The sequence below is a fragment of the Calypte anna genome, chromosome 3 (genome assembly GCF_003957555.1).
Source record: "Calypte anna isolate BGI_N300 chromosome 3, bCalAnn1_v1.p, whole genome shotgun sequence".
Classification (NCBI taxonomy): domain Eukaryota; kingdom Metazoa; phylum Chordata; class Aves; order Apodiformes; family Trochilidae; genus Calypte; species Calypte anna.
This window is the reverse complement of record NC_044246.1, coordinates 16,627,796-16,653,961: the sequence shown is the minus strand read 5'-3', so window position 1 is coordinate 16,653,961 and position 26,166 is coordinate 16,627,796. Positions and strand designations below refer to the sequence as shown.

At 44.3% G+C, this 26,166-nt stretch overlaps 1 protein-coding gene across 6 annotated transcripts in view; it reads left to right on the top strand.

Moving 5' to 3' along the window:
- The first annotated feature begins 2,117 nt into the window (after nt 1–2,117).
- Nucleotides 2,118–26,166, top strand: part of LOC103530912 — a 59,422-nt gene continuing 35,373 nt past the window's right edge. For 2 of the 6 annotated variants that reach the window (XM_030448159.1, XM_008496516.2), the window contains exons 1-3: nt 2,158–2,710; nt 20,354–20,429; nt 21,733–22,223. In XM_030448159.1, the coding sequence (XP_030304019.1) occupies nt 2,642–2,710; nt 20,354–20,429; nt 21,733–22,223 (636 nt within the window). In that variant the 5' untranslated portion in view covers nt 2,158–2,641. Of the gene's footprint in view, nt 2,711–20,353; nt 20,430–21,732; nt 22,224–26,166 lie in introns of all 6 variants that reach the window. The other 4 variants (XM_030448158.1, XM_030448161.1, XM_030448160.1 and 1 more) reach the window with 4 other exon arrangements.

Here is a 26,166-nt window from a genome sequence, read left to right as displayed (position 1 = left end):
GCCTTCCAGAATAGGGAGATGCTCATGGCTATGCAGTCTGAGAAAACACTGGGATCAGGTGTGTGTTATTTGACACCAAGAAGACCCAGGTGTACCCAAAGTTGGTGTTCCTGGCTATTCTGGTTATAAAAAATACAAAGCAAGATAGAAATTTCTGCTCTCTAGGCATCTATTGAAACAAACGTATGCAAAGGTTGCAGATGCTGAGTTAATACAAGGAACTATAAAATTAGTTTCTCTCACATAAAAAATGTCTGACAAAGCCTTACTGGGGCCTGCTTTTGCTGCTTGTCATGAGCAGTGTTGGCCCCTGAGCAGGTTAGGTAGCCTAGCAGGAACCACTACCAGGCTGTGGTCACCACTGGTGTCTGCACCTTGGTTGGGTGGTGTGGGTTCAGGTGTTGCAGGTGGAGTGGCAGATTCTTCTCCTCTCTGTGTCAGGGAGCTTTTCCAGCTTCATCTGTCCTGAGACAAATGACTGGGCCCTGGCATATGCCTGTCCCAGTGCTGGAACCCAGAGAGCTTAAATATTGAAAAACAATCTTACCTAGTAGTTTAAGCTGACTGTGGTTTCTGGGTCATATCTTACAGGCCATTATCAGGAAAGCCAGTGGCTCCACTACCAGAATAAGGCATGAATAAGGACCTGGGGAATTTGGCTTTGTATGAAAAAAAAATATGAATCTTCTTATGTGACATTTACTTGGGTAAGAAAATTATATGAGCATCTCAGTTGTGGGGCTTTGGGATATAGGGATCAGGAGTAGTTCTTTCATAACATAAGATGTATTATTGCATGTTATATGGACTTTTGTGTAGTATGTTCCTCTCTCCTGTTGGAGGCAGAATGCTAGGCTAGCAATCATAATGTGAAACATTCCCTGATTTTCAGCATTCATGCAACATGGAAACCAGAAGTACTTGTAAAAACATATGGTGGCTTAGACTCAGCAGATTGGATGGTAATTCCAGATTGGTGTGAACTGGGGGGTGAAAATAAGGTGAAAATAGGTGAAAATAAGTCCATGATGTGAATGCAGAACTCTCAGAGTGCGTGTGGTGTAACAGATGAGTTAGTTTCCTACTGCTGGCATCTTCTAAGAAGGCCCTGTCTGAAAAGCAGAAATGCTGTTCTGGCTCAGGCACTGCCTGTTATACTCCTTCAAGAAGAAACACTGCTAACTGGAGCTCTGCTGAGGCACTTTCTCTTGCAGAAAAGACGTTCTCTTGCTTCTCCCCAGCCAGCATTTTACAAGTGCTTTTTTCCTGATCTCGTTACAGGCGTGCTGGCTGCAAACATGGAGCCCATACCTCAACCAGCCTCCTCTCCTCTGGAATTTGTACACAAGTACAGACCTCCTCAGCACTTCCGAACTTGTCCCAGGAGGGAGGTTGGGACAAAAGGCTCTGCTGGCCCTAGGGGACTGGTAATGGGCAAAAGGGACCTTTCACCTAGACACGGGGATTTTATCGTTGGCATGGAGTTGGCAGTGGCTGAAAGCCCTTTGTTGTTACTGCTGGCAAACCTGTCGGTGGCTTCCTGTGGGCTGGAGGTGGCTGGGAGCCCATCAGTCATCCCCGAGAACTTTCCCGGCTGTTTTGCCAGGGAGGTGCTGGAGCGCTGGCCATGAAATGGAGTACCTGGTTCCTGCCTGAGGGCAACGGGTCCAACGAGACCCGGTGCCACCCTGGCCCCGCGCTTGCATTTGCTGTGAAGAACAGCGGTGGCGTTTTCTGGCCACTGCAGGCCCTTTACGACCTTCTCTGGGTGGCTCAAGGGACACGAAAAGTCCTCCCTGTGGATGGATGTTCCGTATCGGGGGACAGGACGGAGAAGTCACAGCATCCCGTTACCCTCCGGCGTGAGCAGGATGCGCTGGGCAGGATGCGGTTACCAGCCTGCTACAGCCCCGGGCGGAACGCTGCCTGGGACGGGCCGTTGGTGTCTCCGCGGAGGGGCTGCTCCAGCTCCTGGGGAACCCCTCCGGGACGGCACCGGCGCTCCCTCCGAGGCGTCCCCTTTAAGCGGAGGCCCCGCCCCGTCCCGCCCCGCCGGCCAATGGGGGCTGTGGCTGCCGCGCCGTTCGTTACAAGTTCCCCGTCGCCGGCCGGGGCGCGGGGCGGTGCGGGGGCCCGGGGCGGCGGAGCCCGAGGGCAGCGAGGAACGATGTCTGCCGGGGGCCCACGGCGTCGGGGCTGAGGGGGGCAGGCGGAGCTGAGTTCGGGGTCTCGGCTAGGGAACTCCGGCGTCCCCCAGTAAACGCTGCGCCCAATGTCTCTTGTCCCTTGCAGCACGCTGCCGGCTGGTACCTCCCTCCTCTCTGAAGCGTAACCGGGGAGGGGGTGGAAAGCAAAGGAAGTTTGGTATTTATTTTTTTTTTTCCCTTTAGTCTTTGGAGAAGGGTTCCCTTTCCCTCCGTCTGCGGAGGGCAGTAAGACTGAGTGCTGTGGCGGAGGAGAGAGGGGCACAGCTGGAAGGGGGCTTTCCGGAGCCTCGTCCTCCCCACCCCACCGCCCTGTACCTGGGGTGCTGAATGCGAGCTACGCGGAGCTCCCCCGAGAGTAGCGGTAGCGGCCCGGCAGATGTAGATGCCTGCGCCTGTGTTTATTTAACCCTTTCTTGGCTACTCGGATTTGTACCATGCTGAAGATCCTCACCAAAAAGCTCAGGAACCAGAGTTTGAATGAAATTCAGCCTTTCCAGCTAAAGGTAAGAAAAGCCGGTTTCGTCTCCGTTGTTGTTGGTTTTTTGTTTTGTTTTGTTTTTTTTCGCACTTCAAGTAACTATCAGCGGGGCCTTGAGCAGCTGGTAACTTGCAGTGTTCAGGACACTGGGCCAGTTTCGTCTCAGCCAATGTGCTCAGTAGCAACCAGCCTAGGATGTATTCCTGTTACTAAACCCCTCATAGTCAATACAGAAAGGTGGATAAAGGCAGATGTATCTGCTTGATCCTTAAGAAGCATCTACTTTTAACGGGGTTCACGTTTAGCTACATAGCTACTTTTGTATGCGTGCAATCTGTAGTCTTCCAGCCCTCACCTGGCTGAAACTCCACTTCAGTTATGTACAAATGTGATTTGCCTAAAGTGCCTTTCAGCTTGTAATTTGCATTTCTCTCCCTTCTAATCTTGAAGGCTGGAATTTGAGCTGAAGCTTGCAGTTTGACTCACTGTGTTGACCCGTAGCTTTCCAAACTCCTTTCTTAGGGCCTGAAAGAAAAAGGAAGATCACAGATTGAGGTTGAGGAATATCTAAACCCTTGCTGCCAAATGCAAGGAAGGATTTTTGAGCCACATGTGATGGGATAAAAATGGAGTTGTGATGAGCTAATTACAAAAAATTACCAGATCTTTATTTGGTTCAAGTGTTGTGAACCAAGTGATTCCCCTTGAAATCAGCATCAGTGCTCCAGGAAGCGGAGTGCCAGGCCCCAAATCAAAGAAGGGATCTGGGAAAAGTAGCAGCTCTCATTGCCTGAGCTGGGGGCTGGGGATTGGTACACCCGACTCCAGTGGAGTCTTTTGTATGTGCTACACAGAGGCGGATTGCTGTGTGGCTGCACTTCTGCAGCACTCACTCTGGTCAGGCTGATGGCAACTTTGTTAAAAACAGTGCTGATGTTTCCTCAAAGTTTGCTGTGTCCCTGTACTTCCTGGGGCGATTGCACGTTCTGTGGTTCTTGGAGGCAGCATTAGGTTTCATTTTGGGAAATAAAATAAGAGCAATGCTTTAGGTTGTGGGGGATAGATTCAGTGCGGAGTATCTCTGCAGAGACAGTGGAGAATTTCTTTTAAACATTGTTGCTGGGCTTTGAGGCTGTGATCGTTACCTTTAGCTTTATTTGTCTCCTGAAGCCTCAGGTGGTGGTACTGTGAGAGTCTTTGGAAGGAGTTCTTGGGGGTTTATATAGCTTTTAGGATGCTTGCAGGCATGCAGGAAAAGCTGCAGGAGTGGGTAGTTGCAGCCATTTTGTTCATATTAGTGTCAAGGATTTTGTTGCAAACAGGTGGTCTGCATTTTTGGAAGCTCATTAAAGAGGACAGACTTGTGCTTACACTGTTTCTTGCAAAGCTAATGCATGGACCATGAGAGGTAGCATTGCAGCCCACCATGGGGAGTGGTACAATGACTGGTATACATGTGGATGGGCAGAAAGCCAGACTTTTAAAATCTAGGTTTATACATGTTTTGTAGGTCTTTGGAGACCATGTGCAGCTGCCTGGTCTTGCTTGAGCCTTGTGCTAGCATATTGAGCATAGATTGCTCTGGTAAGTATTGGGCCAGATCAGATCTCCCTGCAGGTATAGACACTGGATAGATGCCACAAGTGATGAGTGGTGTGGGAGCTTCCCATGGCTGCATTGGGCATGGAGTCTGATGAAGCCAAGTGTCCTGTACCATCTCCCTCTTCTGCCTTCAGATGATGTGGAGCTGCCTGGCACAGAACAGACCCCTGCTTTCTCAATTTCCTCACATTGGTCTGTGCCTGTGCAGGTTTGTATGTGTTCTGGCATGTGTGCTACATGCATTATTTAAAATGTCCAGTCTGCTGTCATTGAAACCTAGGGAAAGTTAGATGTGAGGGTAAAATCAGGTCTATAGCAGTGTAAGTGGAGAATGAGCAAGTATTTTGCATATAATAACTGATCTGCGTCTACTGACCAAATTAGAGCTTTCTGAGCTTAAAAGTAGTGTACCTCCTTAGATGCTTTTTTTTTTTCTTTCTTTACCCACTTGCTTTTGAACATTATGATCTTTGTTGGAAGTTCTCAAATTCTGGGGAAAGAAAGATGCTGCTGTGTTCTAGTTTGCAACATCACTACCATTAGGCAAGGTCCCAAAAGACTGTCCTTGGGTAAATAAAATGGTCTGATATTTGTAAGCTTAGGAGATTTGAGCAACCTTGGATTGTCATCCGAGCTTTGGGAATCCATTCAGGATGAAATATCTGCCCACTGTATGGATCTTGTTTTGCTATTGGGTGTGGCTGTCATAGATTTTACTAGTCTTCCCCTGCTTGGAGAAGCTGGTGGCTGCCTTTGCCTCCTTTAAGTGGAATATGGAAATATGCAAGCTTTTGGTACTTTTTCCCCCCCTACTAATAGTGGTCTTAATGCAGTTGACAACTAAGGCTGCTCAGAAACCTATGGCTCAAGAGGTCTGATATTTTGTGCTGCTCTTGCTGAGAAAGTTGCTGCCCCTGTATTGCCCATTCACCAGAAGTCACCATAGCAGGAAGGGAGAGATTGACAGACTGATGTTTCACCTGCTCTTGGGTTAACATGTGCTGCCAGCAGTTTTTGGTAAGGGTGGCTGGGCTGGGAAGTGTGGTAGTTAGGGTTTAAATTTGAACTCTTAGCCTTGAAAGTCTGGTCATGCTGACCTTGCTGTTGCCTCACTGGACACTCATGTCCCTGTGCTGGGGACAGCCCAGTGGCAGTGCTTCTACTTCTGAGCAGTTGCAGTTCATAGTCCATTCCATTGGCTCAGAGTCCCTCAGCTGATGTAGCTAAATCCAAGAAAAGATTGTGAATTCGAGCCTTGTGCCTCAGCCTGTTCTACCTCTTGCTTCAGTGATCTGGTGTTACTTGCTGGACATTAGACTAGATTTGGAAAGCTCCAATTTTTGTCCAATGTTAGAAATTGAGAGCCTAAAGCAGGTCTGACTTTACAGGTTAGGGCCCATCTTTGATAACAGCTGGTAACTGGTTCTGTTCCAGAGTGGACCTTGTAGGACAGAAGAGTGAGAATTAGGGTTTGTCCCATATTGTAGTGAAATGCTTCAAATATGGGAAGTGAGAGAAGCAGACTTTTACTCAAGGCCTGAATTTTTTGTTGATTGTCCACTATTACAGTCAATTACAGATTCCTAAAATTTTATTTCCTAGTTTTGGATTGGTAGCCCTTAGAAACCCTTCGGGAACTACAAGTAAAATTGTTCAAGGAACTTCTAAAATGCATGTCCTGAGGTTGCATATGGGTTTATGTGATGGAGTACTGATACTGAGCTCTCCAACTGACTCAGTGAGCTTTCTACAAATCAAATATTTTGTTCATCCCTGCCACTTGGGGAAGAGTTCTTTCCCACAAATGGATTTCTTCCAACTCCCTCTTTAACTCTTGTGCCCTTGCATATTTGTGTAGTGGCTAAAGTGTAGGTGTCTATTTTCTAAGCTTTGCTTGCAAGCAAGTTCCTTGAGGCAGGGAGCATCTGGTTGGAACAAGTCTGTGCATTGCCAGTCAAACTAAGCCCTTAATTAGTGGCCCTAGGTGTTATCAGAATGAAACAGTTGAATTGTGGTGTGTTAAAAAAATTAACTGGCTGGAACACATAGCTGAGGAAAACTGAGCACTTTAAGGGTGACAATTCTATTCTGACTTTGCTGTTGACACAAGTAAGTTTGGAGGAGATACAATGGATATTCTAATCTTCAGAAGTTGTTAATTTAGTTGCACACTTGGCATATTCCTTTTTGTGCTGGGCAGAGGTGATTAAGACATGCTTGTAATTTCCTTAAAGTCGATCAGCAAAATGAAGTCATATGCAAGGCTTCTGGTGATAGAGAACTGCATTTATCTGCTAAGTAATTTTAGCCTTACGCTTGCTTATAGGGGTACTGTGGACTAGGCAAAGCCTTTGTGTCAGCTCTGTTTCACATACCCTTGCAGCTTGTATGTGTGCACACAAAGTGCTGGGGACCAGGAAGCCAGGGCAGGTCTTTTTCTGCTGGTATTTGCATTCAGAGTTAGCTATGAGACTCTGGTCTGGCTGACTGGCCCTTATGGGTGACTGGGGATCATTCTGATCCTCATATAGGAAGGGGGTTCAGTTGGCTATAGAAAGTGAACCTTAGGTTCATAGTTACTTCTGAGTTACTGTCCTAGTGCTAGCTGGTTATTCAGCAGAGCTAGAAGTCTTATTTGAATTTTTTCTCCTCAGACCAAAAAAGAGTGCAGTAGCATCACTATCAATGCACAGTGTATGTGCTTTCAAAGATCTCTGTAAGGCCTTGTGCTTAATAAGGACAGATTAATTTCCTTCTTTCTTTAGGCTGACTGTTTATCATGTGGTCAGCCAACTAATGGTCTTCATGCTGGCTGAAGGTAACCTGGCACAAGGAAGATCTAGCTTCTGTCTCCTGTGGTGTGTGAAGGTATTCTCTCCTTCATGGATTTTTTTTTTAAGCACATCCCTCCCTAGAGGTTAATTCCTCTAGGACTAGGAAACTCTGTTTTACATTGAAGCTTTTTGTTTCCTCCTCCTAACATCTGGTAACTTCCGATGCTTCTGGTTTGTCTTAATCTTAGGAGGGCGACAAGCACTTGCATGAATTTAGGTATGTAAGAACTGTTTTGTCTATTGTAGTATCTGTGAATATGACTAAAGTTGGGCTTCTGGTAATATGGACTAAAGTTATTGTTACTGGGTTAGAAATGCTGTGACAGATACTTAGTCAAGGCAAAGAATAGAGGAGGCAATCCCAGTCACTCAGAAGCCTTTAATTTTTGAGACTTCTGCCAGAAGTATTGTAATGTAATAGGTTTGTGATTCTTTATATTTACCTTCTGTGGTCTGAATTTTCAGGAGTTGTCATCATTCCTGTGCAGACACCCAGTGTCAATAATCTCTTGTAATGACTTAATTCCAGAGAATGGAACTTCAGACAAACTGTGGATACTGCAAATACAGCATAATGGGAAGTTTGTTGATATTGGGATAGTTCAGTGAGACATCCTCTCAGCTGGCTTTGTTCACAACAGATATGAAAATATGGTCTGGAGTAAAAAATAAATAAATCTACCTTTCAGTACCAGAAAGAATTCTCATTGCTTTTCCTTGTATTTCCCAATTCTTGATTTTTTTCTTTTTAATGAAAAATTGAGTTCTGAAAATGTAATACTATGCATTTAGCTTCTGCATTTCAGTGGAAAGAGATTAATACATTTTGCTTTGGACAGTGTAGTTCTACTTCATTTCCTGTTGTCATGCATGGTCTTACAGCTCCTAAATTTATGTTGCACTGTTTGGGTAGCTAGAAGTTTTCCTGAGCAGGAAAATAGCTTATGTTTGAAGTGAAAATAGAAAGCAGACATAGGTCATAATTTATTTTTAGTAATCACTCTTGCAGAACAGTGGGTTTACCTTTTTTTAAAGTAAAAAGTGAGGCTTGCATCCACTTAAAACATCTGTGGAGTGGTGGGTGGGCAGCACACCACACTGCTGTAGCATGGCAGTCTGGCCAGCTTCTCTGCCTGTTTCTGGAGCATGCCTGGTGTCAGAGAAGTAGTGTTGGATTATCTCAATATGGGAACCAAGAGCTGTATTTCATTTTCAGGGGGAAATACATTCCCACCTGCAATTTAGGCAGCACCAACTCCTCCTGCCCCCATGCATTTATCTGTCTCCTGTTCAGAGGGATTGTAGTTGCTGGGTGACCCAACTCTTCCTAGCAACCAGCATCACGGGTACGTGTGTGCCCAGGGCTATTTGCTGCTGTAGTAACTGTTGTAGGTGGCCATGGGCAGAGCCTGTTTGTCCTCTTGCCACTGGTGACCAGTGTCAGCCAGCTAAGCTGGTTTTGAATAGGTACCAGCACCACTCACGACTGCTCAGCATGAACACAGAGCAAGGATCTAGAGAAAAGCCAGTTAGTTGTGACATTTGTCTGTACAGAAAGCATTCCCTGTGCAGTATGAACTCTGCTGTTACCCAGGCCTAAAAGTTGATGTGAAAGATGTGTGGCCCTATGTGACCTCTTCAGAACTGTCTCCGTGCCCATATGGGCACAGGCCTGCCTGAGCCGTGGGGAGACAGCACATAGGTTAAGCACAATTCAAAGGTTTCTTCTGGACCAGCTTGGCCAGTCCTTGGGGTTGGACAGTTCAGGGTGCTTTTGGGTGGTTTTCTTCCCTCTTGCTATATTCTTGCTTTTCAGACCCAGAATAACCTCATGTTTGCTGGGTGCTGCTCTGTTTGGGCATTGACCTGGCCTCTGTGTCTACCTTGGTATATACATCAGACTGAATTGTTCAGTTGTTGTAGAACAAGCATTTTGAAGCTGGGGCATTTTGGGAGGTGGCTGAGGCAGAGAACAGACCTTGCATGGCAAGTAGTCTTTTTCTCTTTCCATTACTGCAGCACACTCTGCATTGGAACAGGTGAACCTTTTCTAGTCTTTCTTTGAGACAGCCCTAGCAGAATGGGAATGCTATGACAGAATACCCTTGTGTTGGATTGGGTACATCGTCTGAAGAACTTGTGACTGCCTCTTTTGTCCAGCCTCAATAGCTTCATGGAGGGCAAAATACATATTTTGGTGGAAGATTTGTCACAGAGCTGCATGTGCAGTAACCCAAATCCTGGGTCTTCCTAGTTATTCTGGTAGGTTATCGTGGCAGAATGTCATCTGGTGGTGGCAGGGGCTAAAAGTCCAAAGAAGGTTCTGTTAAGTGACTGTAAGCTTAGCAAGCAGCTTGTGTGGACCAGTCTTTGTTTCCAAACCTCTCTTCCCCCAGCGCTCTTAGCCAGCCAGCTCATCTGGGCTTACTGTGAAAATGAAGTCTTGTTGCAAAGCCCCCCAGCTTGCCTAAGTGTTGGGAACAGAAAGTGATGCCTGTGCCCCACTGGCATGCACCTTCTAAGTGAGTGTTGTCAGCAAGGAGATGTGAAACCTGGGGAGATGTCTCTCAGGCTTGGTAGACTGTAAGGCTATGGATTCTCTTGCTCAAATAAGCTGCCATCATGTGGGATTGGCATGAGCGGGTTGCTTCATGGTTTTACTCAGCAAACATACCTGAGAATAGTCCATGTTTGCCTGGGATCACCTCCCAGCCCTTGTTTCAGCATCAGCACGTATGAGAAGACCTAAGTTCAGGGCTGGAAACAAAACAGCTTCTGAGGGAAAGAGGAATCCAGTACTGTAGCCTAAGTACCCTGAGGAGGCTCTTATTAGTCATGTCCCCTGTTTCAGGGATGGGTTGACCTGAGGTTTGTTGTCTGGCTGCAAGATAAATGGTCTTTATCTGAGTCTAGATGTGTGAAAGATGCCTGGATAAAGTGCTCCCAAATACCTCAGTGTGCACTGATGTCCACAGTGAGAGTAGGCAGACCTTGGTTTCTGACATTTCTGAGGAACAAACTATTGATTGGCCTTGGGTAGCTGATTAATTGATTTCACTGGGCTGCAAACCTGGTTTTGAGCCACTGGTTTCAATGAGGTCATATAATCTAAGTTCCTGTTGGTATAAAGATCCTTTCCCCTTGCAGTCATTTTGTTCAGAAATCTGTCCCATCTTACTCCTTCCTAATGGGGTCACGTTGTTTCCACAATGCAGGCTGTTTTTTATTTAACTGATGTCTTTACTTCTTGGCATCAGAGACCACAATCTGCCAAGCTCTATATGGGTATAACATGAGAAGAAAATTTCCCTTAGTTGAATGGGGAATTTCCCATCTTGAGGAAAGGTGCCAGACAGGCAGTGAGGTCCTCCAGTTTGCTGAGAATGTGTCTGGATGTAAGCTGGGAAAATATAAAATAATCCTTCCATATCCTGTCACCCAGTTATTACGCATGAAGCCAAGTGGTTGTTCCAGACAGTTTTCCACAGCCAGACTGTTTTTGTGTGGAAGGAGTTTTAATATATATATATAATTTTTCTTTATTCCTAGGAATTGGTTATTCTGAAGAAAAAAATTTTCTTGGCCAAAGGTTTATTAGAAGGAGAGAAAAGTTGTATTTGGTGTGGAGTATATGAAGTGAAATAATATAGAGGCTTAAGCTGCAGCTTTCATGTATTTATTTTTTGTTTGTAGAAAACCCTTTATTCTGGCTTGGACAGAACAAGTCATTCTTGGGAAACCCCTCAGTGGTATTTTGTAGAAGGCTGCAGTGCAACTTTTCCCCTGTCTTTTGCCTGCAATGGTATGTGGGGGTGCCAATTTACTGTGTAGTGCTTGGACACTGCCTCAGTTGCCATCTGTTGTGTGTGAGGGGAGCTGGATCTGCAAGTATCCTATTGTGTTTTGTTCTGTGCTCCCTTTGTGTTGTGACATTGCAAGTAAATGTATGTGTTGTGTGGTCTGCTATGAAAAGTGCTTAAGAGCACCTATCCTGTGTTAGACCTACAGTCAGTTTCCCTCTGTATTCTATCTTCTGCAGGTGCCAGAGGTGGGCACATAGGGGGGACTGTAAGAACAGCACATACTTTGGTTTTGGGAGTCTTCTTGAGACACAACTGCTGTCTGGACATCAGTAGCCCAGTGGACTTCTTGTACCTAAACCTGTCCACTTCCCCTCACCAAATCTATGCAGGTTCTTTGCAGGCAAACATCCTTGTGGCAAAAAGTTGCACACTTTAACTACATGTTGCTGAAGGATTATGTTTAAACCTGTCTCTTACTAATTTAATGTCATGCTTTCTGGATCATATAGTGGATGAGAGAGTGCTTGTTCAAGCTGTGTCTCTGTGCCACTCATCTCTAGTCCATCCCTCCACATGTGGAGAGCAGAGACCACCCCTTTGACCAGATTGTCCCAACTAGGAACTACTTGGAATCACACTGTGCCTTCCAGGAAAGGATTCTGTGAGAGCCATTTTAAATTTTTGTATGGTCCTGACTCTTACTCTAAATACGTCTGACCAGATGAATCAAAGATCTGGTCTTGAAGGATTATTTTACATTGCTGGCTTGCTCCATGATACAACACAAGAAGTTTGGTGTAATTCCATAGACATAAAATGGCTTGCAGCCACTTGGACTCAGAAGGGTTAATGTGTTTTTTTTTTTTAGAGGAGAAGCCTGAAATATCTCGTACTCCAAATGCATTTTCCAGCCTGACTGTAAGGCATTGTTCCTTGTGTTTGCAAATTTGGCTAATGTATTGCTTTATGGCTGAGGAGAGGTGAATGTTGAGTGAGGTCTCCTAACACAGGCAGCTTCTCCTCAGCTAATGAAGTATCTTGGAGTCTTTTGAAGAGGGAATGGAAAACTGTTTCCAGATGTGGTGTTTATGCCAGCTGCTGTCAGCTGTATTTCCCTGGTAGAGGGGAGCCATGCAATGCTGGGGAATTGCTGTAAACTGTCAGAGCACAGCTGGCCTGTGCAAAGCGACCTCTTCTCATCACAGTATGTAATAAGTGAGCTAGGCCAGTGGGGCTGATGTGTGAGTCAGGAGTGTATTTAAAACCCTGTGGCCTAAGCAGGAATGGTTAGCACTGGTGTGAGTATCCATCTCCTATCCTTCCCTCTCAGTACAAGTGTTGCAGATAAAATTAGCTATGCTATAGGTGCCTCTTCTGTTCTAAGTGTCCCTTGGACTCTTCTCCTTATGACTGAGAGGGCTGTCAGCCTGTGATAAATAGTGCTACCTTTAATCTGACTGTGTTTAGAGCTGAGGTTCAGCAGCAAATGGGCTGTAAATTACAGATGGAGCTAAGTCACTATGTCTTAACACAGGGTGGATGAGGCCTCCTAAAGAAGGTCTTTAATCCTTTGGGCTCCTTCTTGTCTTTCTGGACGGTTGTACTTTGTGGCATCTGCACTGCTGAATAACACTGCTCCCATGGGATGTGAGCCAGGGGCATGCCAGGGCTCCATGCTGTGAGCTGTCAGAGGAGTTGACCTCCTTTGCAGAAGGATCCCTTTGCAGCACAACTGTTTTCTAGTTTACTTCTTTCTGATGGCTGCTGCCTGACACTTTACCACTGTTTTCTTTGCTAATTTACTTCTGAACTATGTATGTAAAATGCTTTCTCCATGTACAGACTGAGAAAGGTAACAGGTGGCTGATAGTTTTCTTACCCTGAAACCTGGATATGAAATGGCCATAAATCTGTCACGTAAGCAAAGTAACAGAGCTGGAGAGAAACTTGTATGGCTTCATCCCCTGCAGCTGCGGCTGTGCTGGGTGTTTGTACAGAGCAGTACTGAATGGTGGGAGGAGAGCAGGGGACTTGCTGGAGGCTTACTGGGAAGTGCCATATCTGGAAGCTTCAATTGCAGGCAGAAGTGAAGTTGGAGGAGTGGATGGTTTCTGTCACTGTAGTAAGAACTGTAAACCTATACTAGCTTCTTAAGTTAACAACATAGGAATAGACTGAGAATTTCGTAAAAATCCTTCCTACTGGGAAGGATGATACATATCACAGCATGGAGCTGCAGCACTCCAGTAGTAACACTTCTGCAGTACTGTAGGAACAATCTTACTTGGTGAAACACAGTGGTCTGTGAAGACAAGGAGCAAAGGATTGAAGGCTCTGCTTCAGTGCTGAGGACTGCAGTGACTTCATTCCATCTGTAATTTCCAACACTGTGAGCTGTTAAATCATGACCCCATAGCTGCATAGCATGCAGCTATGTTTCTACAGAGATTCTGGTTTTCATAGAGGCTTTGAGAATAAATAAATGGATTGGAGTTCTCTATGATCTGGAGTGCTTGGAGTGCAAAGGACCAGAGTCTTGGTGCCTGCTGCATAGAAGACTTTTAAAAATCTCTTATTTTAGTTGCCAGTATTCCCTTTGTGCCTTCTGTTGCCACAAAAGTTTGATGACTGGTGAGAGGACCATACATGGGTGCTTATACCATTGGTCTCTGCTGAGTAGAACCAAATCTGTTCTAGTCTTTTTCCAAGTGCTGCTTTTTGGAGGTTTATCTTGAGCGGAATTTGAAGGGATGATCATGTTTGTGCACTTATGACAATATTCACCCTGAGAGCTTTTGAGAAAAGATCAGTGTTAGGTAGGAGTCAGTGGAAAAGTCTGTTGCTGTGGCTCACCTGATACCTCTGTTTAACACCTGATTCCTAGCTGTTGTATAACATTGGAGTGCAATTTATAGGTGTCAACTCCATTGAATTTCCTATGATTGGAGAACATCTGATGTCTGCTGTTTCTGCTAACTGTGGAGTTCAGATGTTTATGCACCATAGATTTGTTGGTGCTATATACTGTACTTCTGGAGCAATGGTGATGCATCAGGACCTGCTGGGTTGTTTTTTTTTTTAATATTATTTTGTGCAAGCCCCGGGTGTCTTCCCCTTTGGGGTGGAAAAGGAGGGCTAGAAAAGGAGGTTTGATGCAGACTCCTAACTGCTGCAAGAGTACTGATGTGGGGCAGATGAGACATTGCAGAGAATACAGCTGTGTTGTGTGGGTTTGGCATGAACTGTATTTTGGCCAGTTTCTGTGCCTTTTCTCAGTGATGAAGCCAGTGCCATGGTTCTTGTCTCTGCATAGGGTCTTCTGATTCACTCCTTCTGCAATTGAAGATCCCCAAGCCTAGGGCTGTGCTCTGTCATCTCCCCAGTTAGAGTCAGGTCTGGCCACACTTGTAACTTCTGTCCAGGAGCTGTAGAGAGCAGATAAACATAATCTCACTGGGCAAACAGTATGTTCAAACCAGATATATTAATTTGTTTCTAGAGTTACAGAAGGATGAGGAAGATGATTTAAGACAAAAAGGGGACCACTCATGCGTCTCCCTGCATCTCCCCGCTACTCATGTCTTTGCTCTTCTGTGCAGTCCTGGTGTTTTCCTCAAGATCTGGGTAGCCCAGCTTAAGGCCATGCTTCTGGAAATGAAGTTCAGTCATTGTCCCTCAGAACAGAAGCTCAGTTTCAGGGTTTTTTGGTTAATGTCTCCCAACACTTGTATCCGGAGAGTTGCCATTCACCATGTTTACCTGTGTCTGTGTAGGGCAAGTATTCAACAAAAAGAGCATCTATATTTTGGACTCTGATGCTGGGAGTGACTCTCTGCCTCCCTCAAATCTGTGAAACCACAGAAGATGATGTGTCTGACTAAACATGAAGCATTGCTATGAAAAACAAAATTTTCTGTCTTTGGCATGGGCTAGGCCTGGAAAACATGGGCCTTGAGGAGTGCTGTATTCCACTGGCCCATCACTACTTTCACTGACTCAGCCAGACAGCTGCTCTGTCAAGTGGGACAATGTTTGAGGGTTATGAACTCGAGGTTTGAATTGTAGCCATTTGCAAGGAAAAGGAGAAAGGAGTTTGGAGCTATTAAAATTAAAAAGGAAAATAATAACAATTGAAAAAATACTTAGAAGGCTTTTCCACTGTAGGACTGTTCTGTCTGGAATTTGAAGGACCCCAGCTGTAAAACTCGGATCTAGTCTGGGCAGTCCAATATCACTTGCAGATGTCTGAAGACTGAACTGAGCCTTTCCTCTAATCTCTCTAACAATGCTGCTTTTCTTGAGGAGAGAGCAAGCACCACAGCCTCCTTTACTAGCACCAATCTTCCCTGTAATGCTGAACATATAAAAAATAAAATTTAAAGAACAATTTGGGAGAGGAGTTAGATGTTAATTTGAAGGTTTGTCTGATGTCCTTCCTTCCTTCTGCTCCATGGCTCAAAACTGCTTTTCAGTGCCTCAATCTCCCTTGTTTTAAAATTCTCTAACTCAGACATGTAAGTGGGAGGATGGCATCTCCCTCATTCAAGATCAGGCAGTGTCCTGTGGTAACTATAGCAATTGTTGACCTGGAAAAATAATGGTGAGGAGATTTAGTTAAATCTTTTTACTAGAGCCAAACTGTTGGGAAGGAAGAGCCAGCAGCTGAGCCCTGTGCTGGAGGATGCTCTTGTCTCAGCTGCTCTGTAGGCAGTGCTGCAGGGAGAAGGTAAGAGAGCACTGGTTTCATTTCTTCAGTTTGAAATGATGGAAATTGGTTCCCTGCAGCAGAGATACCAGTACTCATAGTGAGCTGCACATCCCTTCCTGCTTTTGTACCAGGAACAGAGTGAAACTAGCTCAGCCAAGTCTCTTTCCAGGGCTGGAGTTCCAGGGCACAAGTCAATGAGCCTGTGTCACAAACAGCCTTATATGTGGCAGCACAGGCAGTATTGGCCTCTGCTGGTGAAGCCACTTCCCTGGTGGCAAACTCCTTCCCTCCTTCCCAGAGTGGGGTTGGGAGTGATGCCCTCCAGCCTATGCACACTCTTGATTCAAGCTGGGAACTCTGGGAACTTGGGGTTGCCTGTGGTTAGTTGTACATTTGTCTTGTTTTCTCCTCACACAAACCCCCTCCACTGCACCAAACCACCCTGTTGGTATTTGGGGCTTTTAGGACAATACAGCCATTAAGAGAAGCCTTTTGGGAGAGATTTGTTCTGCATTAGAAGTAGGATTCCCTTCTCTTTGTAAGCTCCCAGATGATTCTTAATGTAATTGCTTTTAATTATATGATAGCAGTTTAATTTTCCTTATGTAAGGAGAACCATGAGGAGCTCCACTTCAGCAGGGTGGGTTGTCTGGTAGTTGTATGGGTTTTTTTTGTTTTTTGTGGGGTTTTTTGTTCAGTGTAGTGGTTTTGTGGGTTTTTTGTGTTTGTGGTTTTTTTTGTTTGTTTGTTTTGTTTTTTAATATCTAGTATATTTCAGGGCTTTAGACTCTAAGGGTGACTGGACCCCTTAGGACCTGGGCAGTTCTGGCTGCAGCTTGTTATCATTACTCACTTGAAAAGTATGATGAGAAAGGCAAAGATTTTTATTTTATTTTTTCTCTCTAGCTTTTCTTATAACTGCTAGTTTCTTTCATGTCAAATCTCCCTCAAAGTTATAAGCTTTACACTCAGTTCTCCTTAAACCATCTAGTTATTCTTCACAAGCCCATCTTAATGAGGATTAATCAAAAAATGAAACATGGGGAAGTTTGCCCATGTTTCCACCTGGCATGGTAGGAGTCCTTAGCCTGACAGAAGGTGTGACTGGTGCTGGAGCTGAAGGAATTGGGTGTAAGACTGAGATCCTCATCAGCATAAAGCTGCTGTCTTTGAGTTTCAGATACAATGCATTTCCTGAAAAAGACTGGAGAGTGGATGGGTACCTGAAGTGGATGGAACTGGAGTTTTTCTTCTGTTTTTGCACATTAAGGTGCAGAGTGTACTGGCTGCAGTTCTGGGCAGCCTGTTCAAGCTGTCTCAGCTGAAGCAGGAGCTTGAGCTAGATGATAACAAGAAGTCTTTTCCAGACTAAACAGTTCTCTGATTCGTGTGCTGTAAATGAAGCCATGATCTAATGGGATCTTTGACATAGAGATCAAATTTTCTGTTATTGCAGTGCCACAATTCAGAGTTTGTGAGGCAAACAAGGCTATGCTGCACTGGACAGAAGTAAATCTGTGACTAATATAAGACAGGGACTGTGCAAGGGAGGATGGAGGCCTGAAAAGAATATTGTTGTGTTTCTTGGAATGTTTTTGGAGAAAGAACAGTGTTACTGCTAAAGCCTGGGAAGAGTCAAGGGGAAGAACATTTGTTTTATTTTCAACTAGTCAGAGCATTTGTCTTTGATTCCCTTTATAGTTCCTGGAAATTCTTGTTATACATACATACAGACAGTGCTTTCTTCAGTCTTACATTAATCTTTGCATGAATGGTACATTATAGGAAGGAGTTTTACGTGTCAAATTTGAACACTGCAAGATTAATGGTTAAGTTGGCTTATGGAACCACCATTAATGATGGTTCTCTAGAAGGGAACATGGGAATGAGGGTCTCTCACACAGGAGCCTGGGGGACTTCCATTCCCACAACTGGGGTATAATTTGTAGAAGGATTTACTAATTAAAAATGTAACAATACTAAAATAGAACTTGTTAAATGACAAATGGGGGGGAAATTATATGTCTGATTGAAAGACTGAAGACTAAGCAGGAGAGTATTTGGGTGTACGTAATCCACACAGAATCAGAGGTGAGAAGACTTCTGAAAGACAGTGCAGGTCATGAGACATCAGAGGCAATGTGACTTCTGAGTCTTATTGAGTTTTATTTCATTCATGCATAAAATGCATAATTGCTGGATTTTTTATGGTTAGTTTCTCCTGTATATTATGAAAATATTCTTACTTCTGAAGGTATAATGGGAGAAACCAAGTCTGAACGTTGGTAGAAATATGCTACTGGTATGTTTTTCTAAAAGAAAAGATGGGTGTCTAGAAGAGTGGCGCAATGGGTGTTTCTAATTACCTTGATTCTGAAAAGCACTTCATATGTTGTGTATAAAAATTGCAGTTGATTCTAGAAGAGTGCTTGCTTACTTTTCCATTGTTAGCATAAGGAGGATGATTGTCGAGACTGGGAGCCTCTTTTATCCATTAAGCCTTCCATATTATCCTACCACTTTAATTTCTTTGGGATGTACTATGGCACTAAATCCACAGGCTCAGTTTCTTCTTGTTTAAAAGAGGTTTCTCTTTTCCCACAGGTGCTCTGAACAGAGCCTTGAGAGAAATGTTTGAGGTAACTCACAGAGGATTAGTCTTGGGAAGGAATTAGCAGAGGAGAGTTATCTATACAACAGCAGGGGCTTGCAAAACTGTTCAGGGAGGAGTGAATATTTTGGAAGCCCAAGAGCTGTAGACACAAAGACCTTCAAAATGTCAATCATTGACTCAAATCCAACTTCTATCTTGAGCATCTCAAGCCAGTGACATGGTGCAGTAGCTATTTGACCTGCATGTGCTAGTTGTCATTGCCTTTTTTTTTCTTTCTTTTTTATTTTTGGTGGTGGGCTGTGGGTTTTTTGTTGTGTTTTTTTTTTTTTTTAGCAGTGCCTTGCCATGTATTGATGTCTATGTAGTACAAAAACTGGAGTACATAGATTTCCCACAGAGAGCTGATAAACTTCAGTGAAAACCCTGCCATGTCCAAGTGAAAGGTTTTTATGTGGGAATGAGCCACAGACTAAGGTCAGTACCTCTTGAGTTAGAATTGGAGCCTTAGCTTTTGTAATGAAGACAGAACAGCTGTTTGTCTGCACAGCAGCAAGCACAATGGCACTTCAGTGTCAGTTGTCCTCTCTATGAACTACCATGGCACAAACAAGGTATTATACCTGTTCTAGAGACAACTAGAAGTCTGTTAATTTGGCAGTGCCCCTCAGTGCCAGCTGCCTTTATTTAAATGATGCATGTATGTGAATACATACAAGAAAATCGTAGCTGCAGTGGGAAAAACAACCTACTGCATTTACTTCAAGAATATTAGTAGTTGGGAAAAATCTGTACCACTTTCCCTGTTTATTGTTTGACAGTTGGGAAAGCAGTTAGAAGACTAGCAAGAAGAAAAATATTCTATGATTTCTTAGAGGGCAATATAAATATAAAAAGGCAAAAGGTAGCTTAAAAAAAAGTAGAAGAAAAATAGCTGGCAACAGGATTTTGGGGGAGCAAAAACCACAGACACACTCCTGGAGGATGGGCAAAAAATATGTGTTGACTTAACAGCTGAATGCTTGCTGAATAAAAAAATGTAAGGAATAATGAAGCTCATCTTGTGGTGATCATGTTATTCCAAAACTGTCTCTTTTACAAAAAAGTCTTTTGAAGTATTACATTTTCCTTTGACTCATTTGGTTTTGGCCATTGCCAGAGGCACATCCTAAGCTGTGTAGCTCAGAGGTTTGATCTAATAACTTCCAGGTATGTGCTATGCATTAGAATAAAAGTCACTTTAGGAGCAAGGTAGGTAGGGTTTCCTCTGTGTAGGAGACTTGGGAGCAGTGGGATCTATCTGACCTACAAAGGTTTCAGGTCTCTGTCCTTCTCAGCAGGAACTACCAAGTTTGTTCAGTGTTAGAACATGTTTTGAGTAAGTGGGTACATGGCAAGTGGTTTGAAGTCTTTGGGCTGACCTAGAGCAAATGTTCCTGAAAATTCCTGATAGATAAAATATATGAATTTTTATCACTCTTGGAGCATTTAAGGATGTTCAGTGGTACTGTAAGACACTGTGCTGATGGGGAAATTGTTATTGATTGCATTTCTGTGAAATCCTGTTTCTTTTATTTCTGTCACATTTTTCAGTCATCCCATAGGAGAGCAAGATGAGTCTGTTCTTTGGTGGCTTATGTGTGTGCCTTCATGGGGGAAGTGTGGGTGTATCTGTAGGAAGGCTAAGGGTAACATGCCACTTCCATTTGTGCCTTGCAAGATGATAATACAGGTTGTGTCTATTTTGGTGGTGGGTTTTGGAGATTCAGTTGTCCATGTGATGTGGATGTGGTAGACTGTGATGGCTAAAGGCTGGTGTCTTGGGAGCTAAGGGTGGGTTATGTTTATTGCTGCTGGGAAAGAGCTGGTGGTGCAGAAAGGTGGAAATAGTGGTAGGCTGTGTGTTCTGTGTTGTTGCAAGTAAGAGGATGTGATGGGAGTTTGAGGTTGGGAAATGAAGCTGTACATACAGGGAGGTGCTATGCCTGGGTGTGTGCTGTTAGGTGGGGTGGATGCCTGTAGATATGAGAGGGGGAGGAAGTGGCTTGGGCATCAGCGGGGTAATGTTCACTGTTGAAGATGTAGCCTTTTCTTTCTCCTTGTCCTCTAGATCTCCTACCCCCCAAGTGATGAGGACAGCGATGACTCTGAGGGAGAGAACCAGGAACTTGCTCAGATCGACAGAGGTAAAGAGATAAGAGGCTCCTGGGATGCTACAGCTGAAGTTTGTTTTACTTTTCACTTGTGCTCTTGGAATTGTCTCCTCTGTCCCCTGTGTGTCACAACTAAATGCATTACCTCAGTCACCTTGAAGTCTTTGGGACCTAACAGGGAGGAGATGGTGTTATCAGATGCTGCAGTTGCATTTTCTTAACAGAGACAGTAGTTTTAAACCATATATTAAGGCCCCAGTGCTGCAGAGAAGGTCTACAATTGGGCTGGTAGCACAGCTGAAATTAAAAATCAATCTTTTATCCTACGTCCTTACATTTATCATGTGTGTTGTAGGTTTCCTCTTTGTCATTTAAATCTTTGACCTTTGCTTTCCTTATTCCCCATGGACACACTGTCTGATCTCTATTCCCCATGGACACACTGTCTGATCTCTATTCCCCATGGACACACTGTCTGATCTCTGTTCCTTCTTCCCCCTGCACTGGTGGTATTGGGCAATCCCATTCTTGGATCTAGCTGAGGGTCTTTGATAGAGGAGAGAGGTGTTCTGCTCTTGCTTTTGTGTCTGGTATGAAGCAGCTTAGAGCTGCAGGTGAAATCAATGGTTGGTGCATCTATGAGCTATACTACGTCCCTGCCACTTCTGTGTGCCCTGTGTTCTGTTGTTGTTCAGCCAAATTCAAGTGTATTCGTACAAAAAGGCAGTTGTTAAATTTGTGACCCATAGGACATGTCCTGTCAAAATTCAAATCCCTGCTCCCCATGCTTTATGTAGAAAGACTTCAGCAGAACAGGTAAAGTGTGCCCAGCTTATGGCTGAAGGCAGGCTTTCTTCTATGTCCAGCCTTGTAATAGAAAGAAAAACACTTGCCTCCAGAAAACAGGTCTCTCTTATTTGAACCACAGCTGTGCTGCTTAGGATAATGTAACTTGCTTGCTTTCCTTTGCCCTGAGAACTGGTCACTAGAACTTTAATGTTTTTAGCTAGAGGCAAGAATCCAACAACACATTTGTAGGATCATGTCTTCTCCATGTTGAGGGATGTAGTGGGTGGCAGGTCCGTGTTCTTTCTCTGCAACTAGAATTCCAAGTCGCAATAGCAGAAGATGTCTAGCAGTCTGGTCTGAACAAAGATCTGGAAGCTTCCAAAGGGAAGCATTCAGCTGGGGGGATGTTTCTTCCAGGGAAGAAAAGGTGGCAAAACAGCTCAGAAATTTACTGGGGAGGATATAAAAGAACAGTCCAGGAGAAAGCTGTTTAATAGTGTGCGGGACACTTCTCCTCTGCCACTCCTCTATCTCCTCCTTCCACCAGAGAGAAGACGGAATTGTACCTTGACCCCCCTGGCCACCAACCAGCTCCAGAACCAAGAGAACCAATGCTGCAAGGTTCGGGCCCTTTTCCAGGCCAGTCTTGACCGCCACAGTTCAGAAGAGGAGCTGGAGCGCATCAACCGCGAGTTTGCAGCTGAGAAGCGGAAGTGGTCCCAGGTCAGCAGGCTCGCCTGCTGCAGTGACAGCAACAACACCTCCTCCAGTGACGAAGAAGTGAAAAACTTGTGTGCCATGTCCTTCCAGCCTGTGGCAGAGCAGGCTGATGGCCTGCACGCCAGCCCGAGCCCCGTGCTCTTCAGTGCCTCCCCTCCCAAGAGACTCCAGCCCCTGGTGCGCAGCCCAGCCTCCAGACCTTTAATCTTCACAAGTGTCGGGGCAGGTCTTGAGCAAGTCATGCCTTGTAAGAGACATCGACAAGGATATGGGGATAAGGTCAGCAGGCCCAGCCTTGACCTGGAAAAAATGCAGCAGGTAAGGCAGAACTTCTTAGGAGGAAGGCAACACTGCTTGAGAGAAGGTGTTGCAAGCAAAGACAGAAAGGTGTTATTGAGGCATGATTCCGTAAATTCATAGGGCTGGTCCTTTTGATCACATCTTCAGGGGCATAGGTGATACTTCTGCTGTCTGTCTTGGATAAACTGTTTGCCTTCCTTGATAACTTCCTTGAGAGGTAAAGCTACTGCTACTTGAGTGGCTCTTGCTACAGTTGGGCTGTTCTTGCTGTCCCCCTTAGGAAGGCAGCACCCATACAGTGCAGTTCAGTGCATGGCACAGGAATAAAATCACTGATGTTCACTTTTGTCAGGTTAGCCCTGCTGCCAGGATCTGACTCATACCATTTATTCCAAAATAAATAAATTGCTGTGGGATGTATTAAAAAAAAAACAAACAACAACAACAACAAAAAAACCCAACCCAAAACCTTATCTGAAAGTGGCTGTAGACTCAATAATGGGCATTTCCACACTGGTTGACCTCCTTGGATCCAGGTTTCTTTATGCCTCCTAGGAGTTTTACAGCAATGTAAAACAGTGCTTATTACCTTTTTAATATTCTACAAATATTAACTGTTTACAGGTCACTATATATGCAGCTACTCTTGATTTTTCCTGGATTTTTGCAGGAGTCTAGCATTGGGGTGTGTAAATGAGAGGTGTTTGCTTCATTTCTGCAGAGTTTGGGAAATGGGGTATGCCTGGTTCTGGTGGGATGTGCTGTGCAGTGCTCATCTGGTGCCCTTCAGAAGCTGCAGAGTTAGTGTTGCAGCTGGGTCTTCATTATTTGTTTTCCTTCTTGCCCTGGTGTAGTGACAGTATGAAAGAGTATCTGCAGACATCTGCTGCCCCTGGTAAATTGCAGTAAGTTAGACAGTTATTTTCAGTTCTGATTTTCTCTCATTAGGGAAGAATTTCACTGCCTCTGGTTGGCTCAATGTGCTAGTTTTAACTTCACTTAACAACACCCCCTTTTAAAAAGCCTACAAGATGGAACCATTAAAATAAAGGACTATGTATTTATTTTCCAAGATCTATAAAAGTGAGACCCTTCCATTTCTGCATTACATTGCTGCTTGTTCTCAGTCCTGCTGGCAGCATACATCCCATGAATACATAATGCAGAGATTTGTGGTTTCAGTAGTTTTCCTCACCCCCTCTTTGCCATTCTAGCCAAGTTTCTGTTCACAGAACATTCAAAAAGCCCAGTCTTGCATTTCACATTACCCAAATCTACTGATATTGAGGGACTTTAATTAGTCTCACATCCTAATGAGAGGAGAAGAAAGCTGGTAAGTTTGAGTCCAGCCTTCTATTTTTCACAATTCATGTGAGTAAATGGAGAAATGTTCCTTTTGGCCCAAGTCCTTCTTTGATTTGCATCCCAAACATAGCATTTACCTGTTCTGCCTTAAATTTCTTTCAGCAGTGTGTTTGGGAGTGTGCTGGTGAAAGTTAGGGGCTAATTTAAATAAACTTTCCAAACTGCTGGGGTTTTTCTGGGAAACTTTGTGAGAACAATTTGCTTCCTGGTCTGTCTGCTCATGACACTTCTGGATTAATTGTGGCAAAAAAATGTTCAGAATAAGATGAAATCTGGAGTGGAGGTGGTGGTGTGTTCTTTAAATAATGTTTTTACTGCACGTCATTAACACTTCTAGGCTGTAGAATCTGTGTTAATAGGAAAGGCTATACAGCTAGTGGCTTTAAATTGAAGGTATACCTTTTTGTTTTAGCAAGAGGCATGCAAAGTGAGGTGCAGCCTGAGTATTGTAAGTGTTTGGTCATTTGTATTTTTATGGTTTGTATTGGTTAATTGTCAAGCAATTTCTAGTAGCATCTAGAAGCTTTATGATGAATTCTTGTTTGATATGTGTACTTGTTTCTGCTACAAAAATAATGATAGAAATAACAATAGTGTTGTAGATTCAGTCCTCCACTGACACTTGGTTTTCCATGAGCTTAGCTAAAATCAGATATTTCTTATGTGTGTGATCTGAAAACTGGGCTTTGTTTTGAGTTCTGGCACAAAATCCTTGTCTGAAGCTGGGCAAGTGTCGTTCAGTAACTCCATTCCTCACCTGTGAAGTAGGAGCAGGATGTGTGTTTATTGGTCTGTCTTCATTCTCCACCAAAAATGCCTCTTATTAACTGCCTGGGCAGCACTTGACATCATGGGTTTTTTTAGTGAAGTAAACAATGCAAATGAGGAATGATGATATTAAACCTGTTACTCTAGGGCTTCATCTGGGCTCTGAACATCAAGCTGTTCTTAGTTTGTGATTCTTATCTTTACTATCATATGCTTGCCCATGAAAATACAGCTGAAAAGCTTAGAATCATAGAATTGTTTAGGTTTGAAAAGATGTTTAAGATCATCAAATCCAACTGTTAACCTGGCCCTGCCAAGTCCACCACTGAATCATGTCCTGAAGTGCAACATCTACAAGATCTTTTCAGTAACTCCAGAGACTGTGATTCAACACTTCCCTGGGCAACCCGTTCTAAAGTTTGACAACCCTTTTGGTCAAGAAATTTTTGCAGTTATCCAATCTAAACCTCCCCTGATGCTTGATCAGATGAAACCTTTTTTAAGCAGCAGATATGGTTTTCACTCATGTCCCTGAGCCTTGTTTTCCATTCCTGGAGCTCTAGATCTGACAGATGACAAGGAATAGCTGGCAAGATTAATTTGTGCCAGAAGCAGATGTGTTCTGAGACAAGGCACTTTTAGGTGTGTGATGTGGTGTGGGCTCCTCAAGAGTGGATGAAGAGATGCCAAGTGTTTTGCCTTTGCATCAAATCCTGTGTGTGTTGGATGATGATTGAAAACTGGCCCAGAGAGTCATGATGTGAAGCAGCTCTGTGTTGGGATGCTTAAGCTGTTCTTAGGTTTAACAGACAAGGCAGCTCTTTTGAAGAAATGCTGTGGATCAGTGGCATATGGTATCTAAATGTCTTCTGTGGTCTAGTGTCTTGGTGCATTTTGATAAGGAAGAGCATCAAATTTGGGAGATATAAGTGGGTTGGGGGCAATCCGAGTGCATTTAAGGGGTTAGGGAATTGCTGTGCTTCTACTCCCTGGCCTGTGTATAAATGGAAATCTCCATCATCTGGGTCTTTTAGTTCAGCCTTCCTCATCAGGAAAGGCTGCACTGGAGCAAGTTTGAGAAGTGCTGTCTGGTTAGGTGCCAGGACATGCCTTTCCAGCTTCATGGGGCAGTGTGATTCTGCCTTTGTGCCCCAGCCATGAGTTTGAAGAGTTGGCAGGTAGATTTCCCATTCTGGCTGGCTGGTCAACTGGCCACCCAGCCTCTTCCCTATTGAGGCCAACCAAGGGCTGTGTGTGCTTTTCTTAACTCCTCTAAAGAACTAGAAAATTAGCTCAGAAGACTTCTTTTCTTTCCCTTAATTGGGCAGAAATACCCTGGCTTGTGCAGACAATTGTACTGCTGCAGTGAGTGCTCTCTCCCAGACACCCCTTGATCATGGTCCTTGCTCAGCAGTGTCATTACTTGCAGGCCCTGTTGCCAGCTGCTTGCTCTTTAATGAAGGCTGTGCATGTCCTAGAAAGATTCTGGCTTCTGCCACCCTGCTATCCTCAGCAGATCTATCTTTTTCAGCAGTGCTGAGAGCAGAAGGTCAAAGAAAGGAAGGACTTGACTTGACTTTGACTTGAGGTGAAGGCACCAGGGGACATGAGGGGCAGATGAGATGTAAGGAAGTCTAGGGTGTCACAAAGACTCCTTGGAGTTGCTGAGCTCATTCCCAAGGGATGAGAGTAATTGATCTTGGCACATTGTGTAAACAGAGAAGAAGTATAAGGGTCTATTTTCCTGTGCTGGTTAGTGGGACTGGCTGGAGTTCTCTGAAATCTGCTTTCATCCACTTGAAGTCTTGAGTGTAGTGTTTGCAGGGAA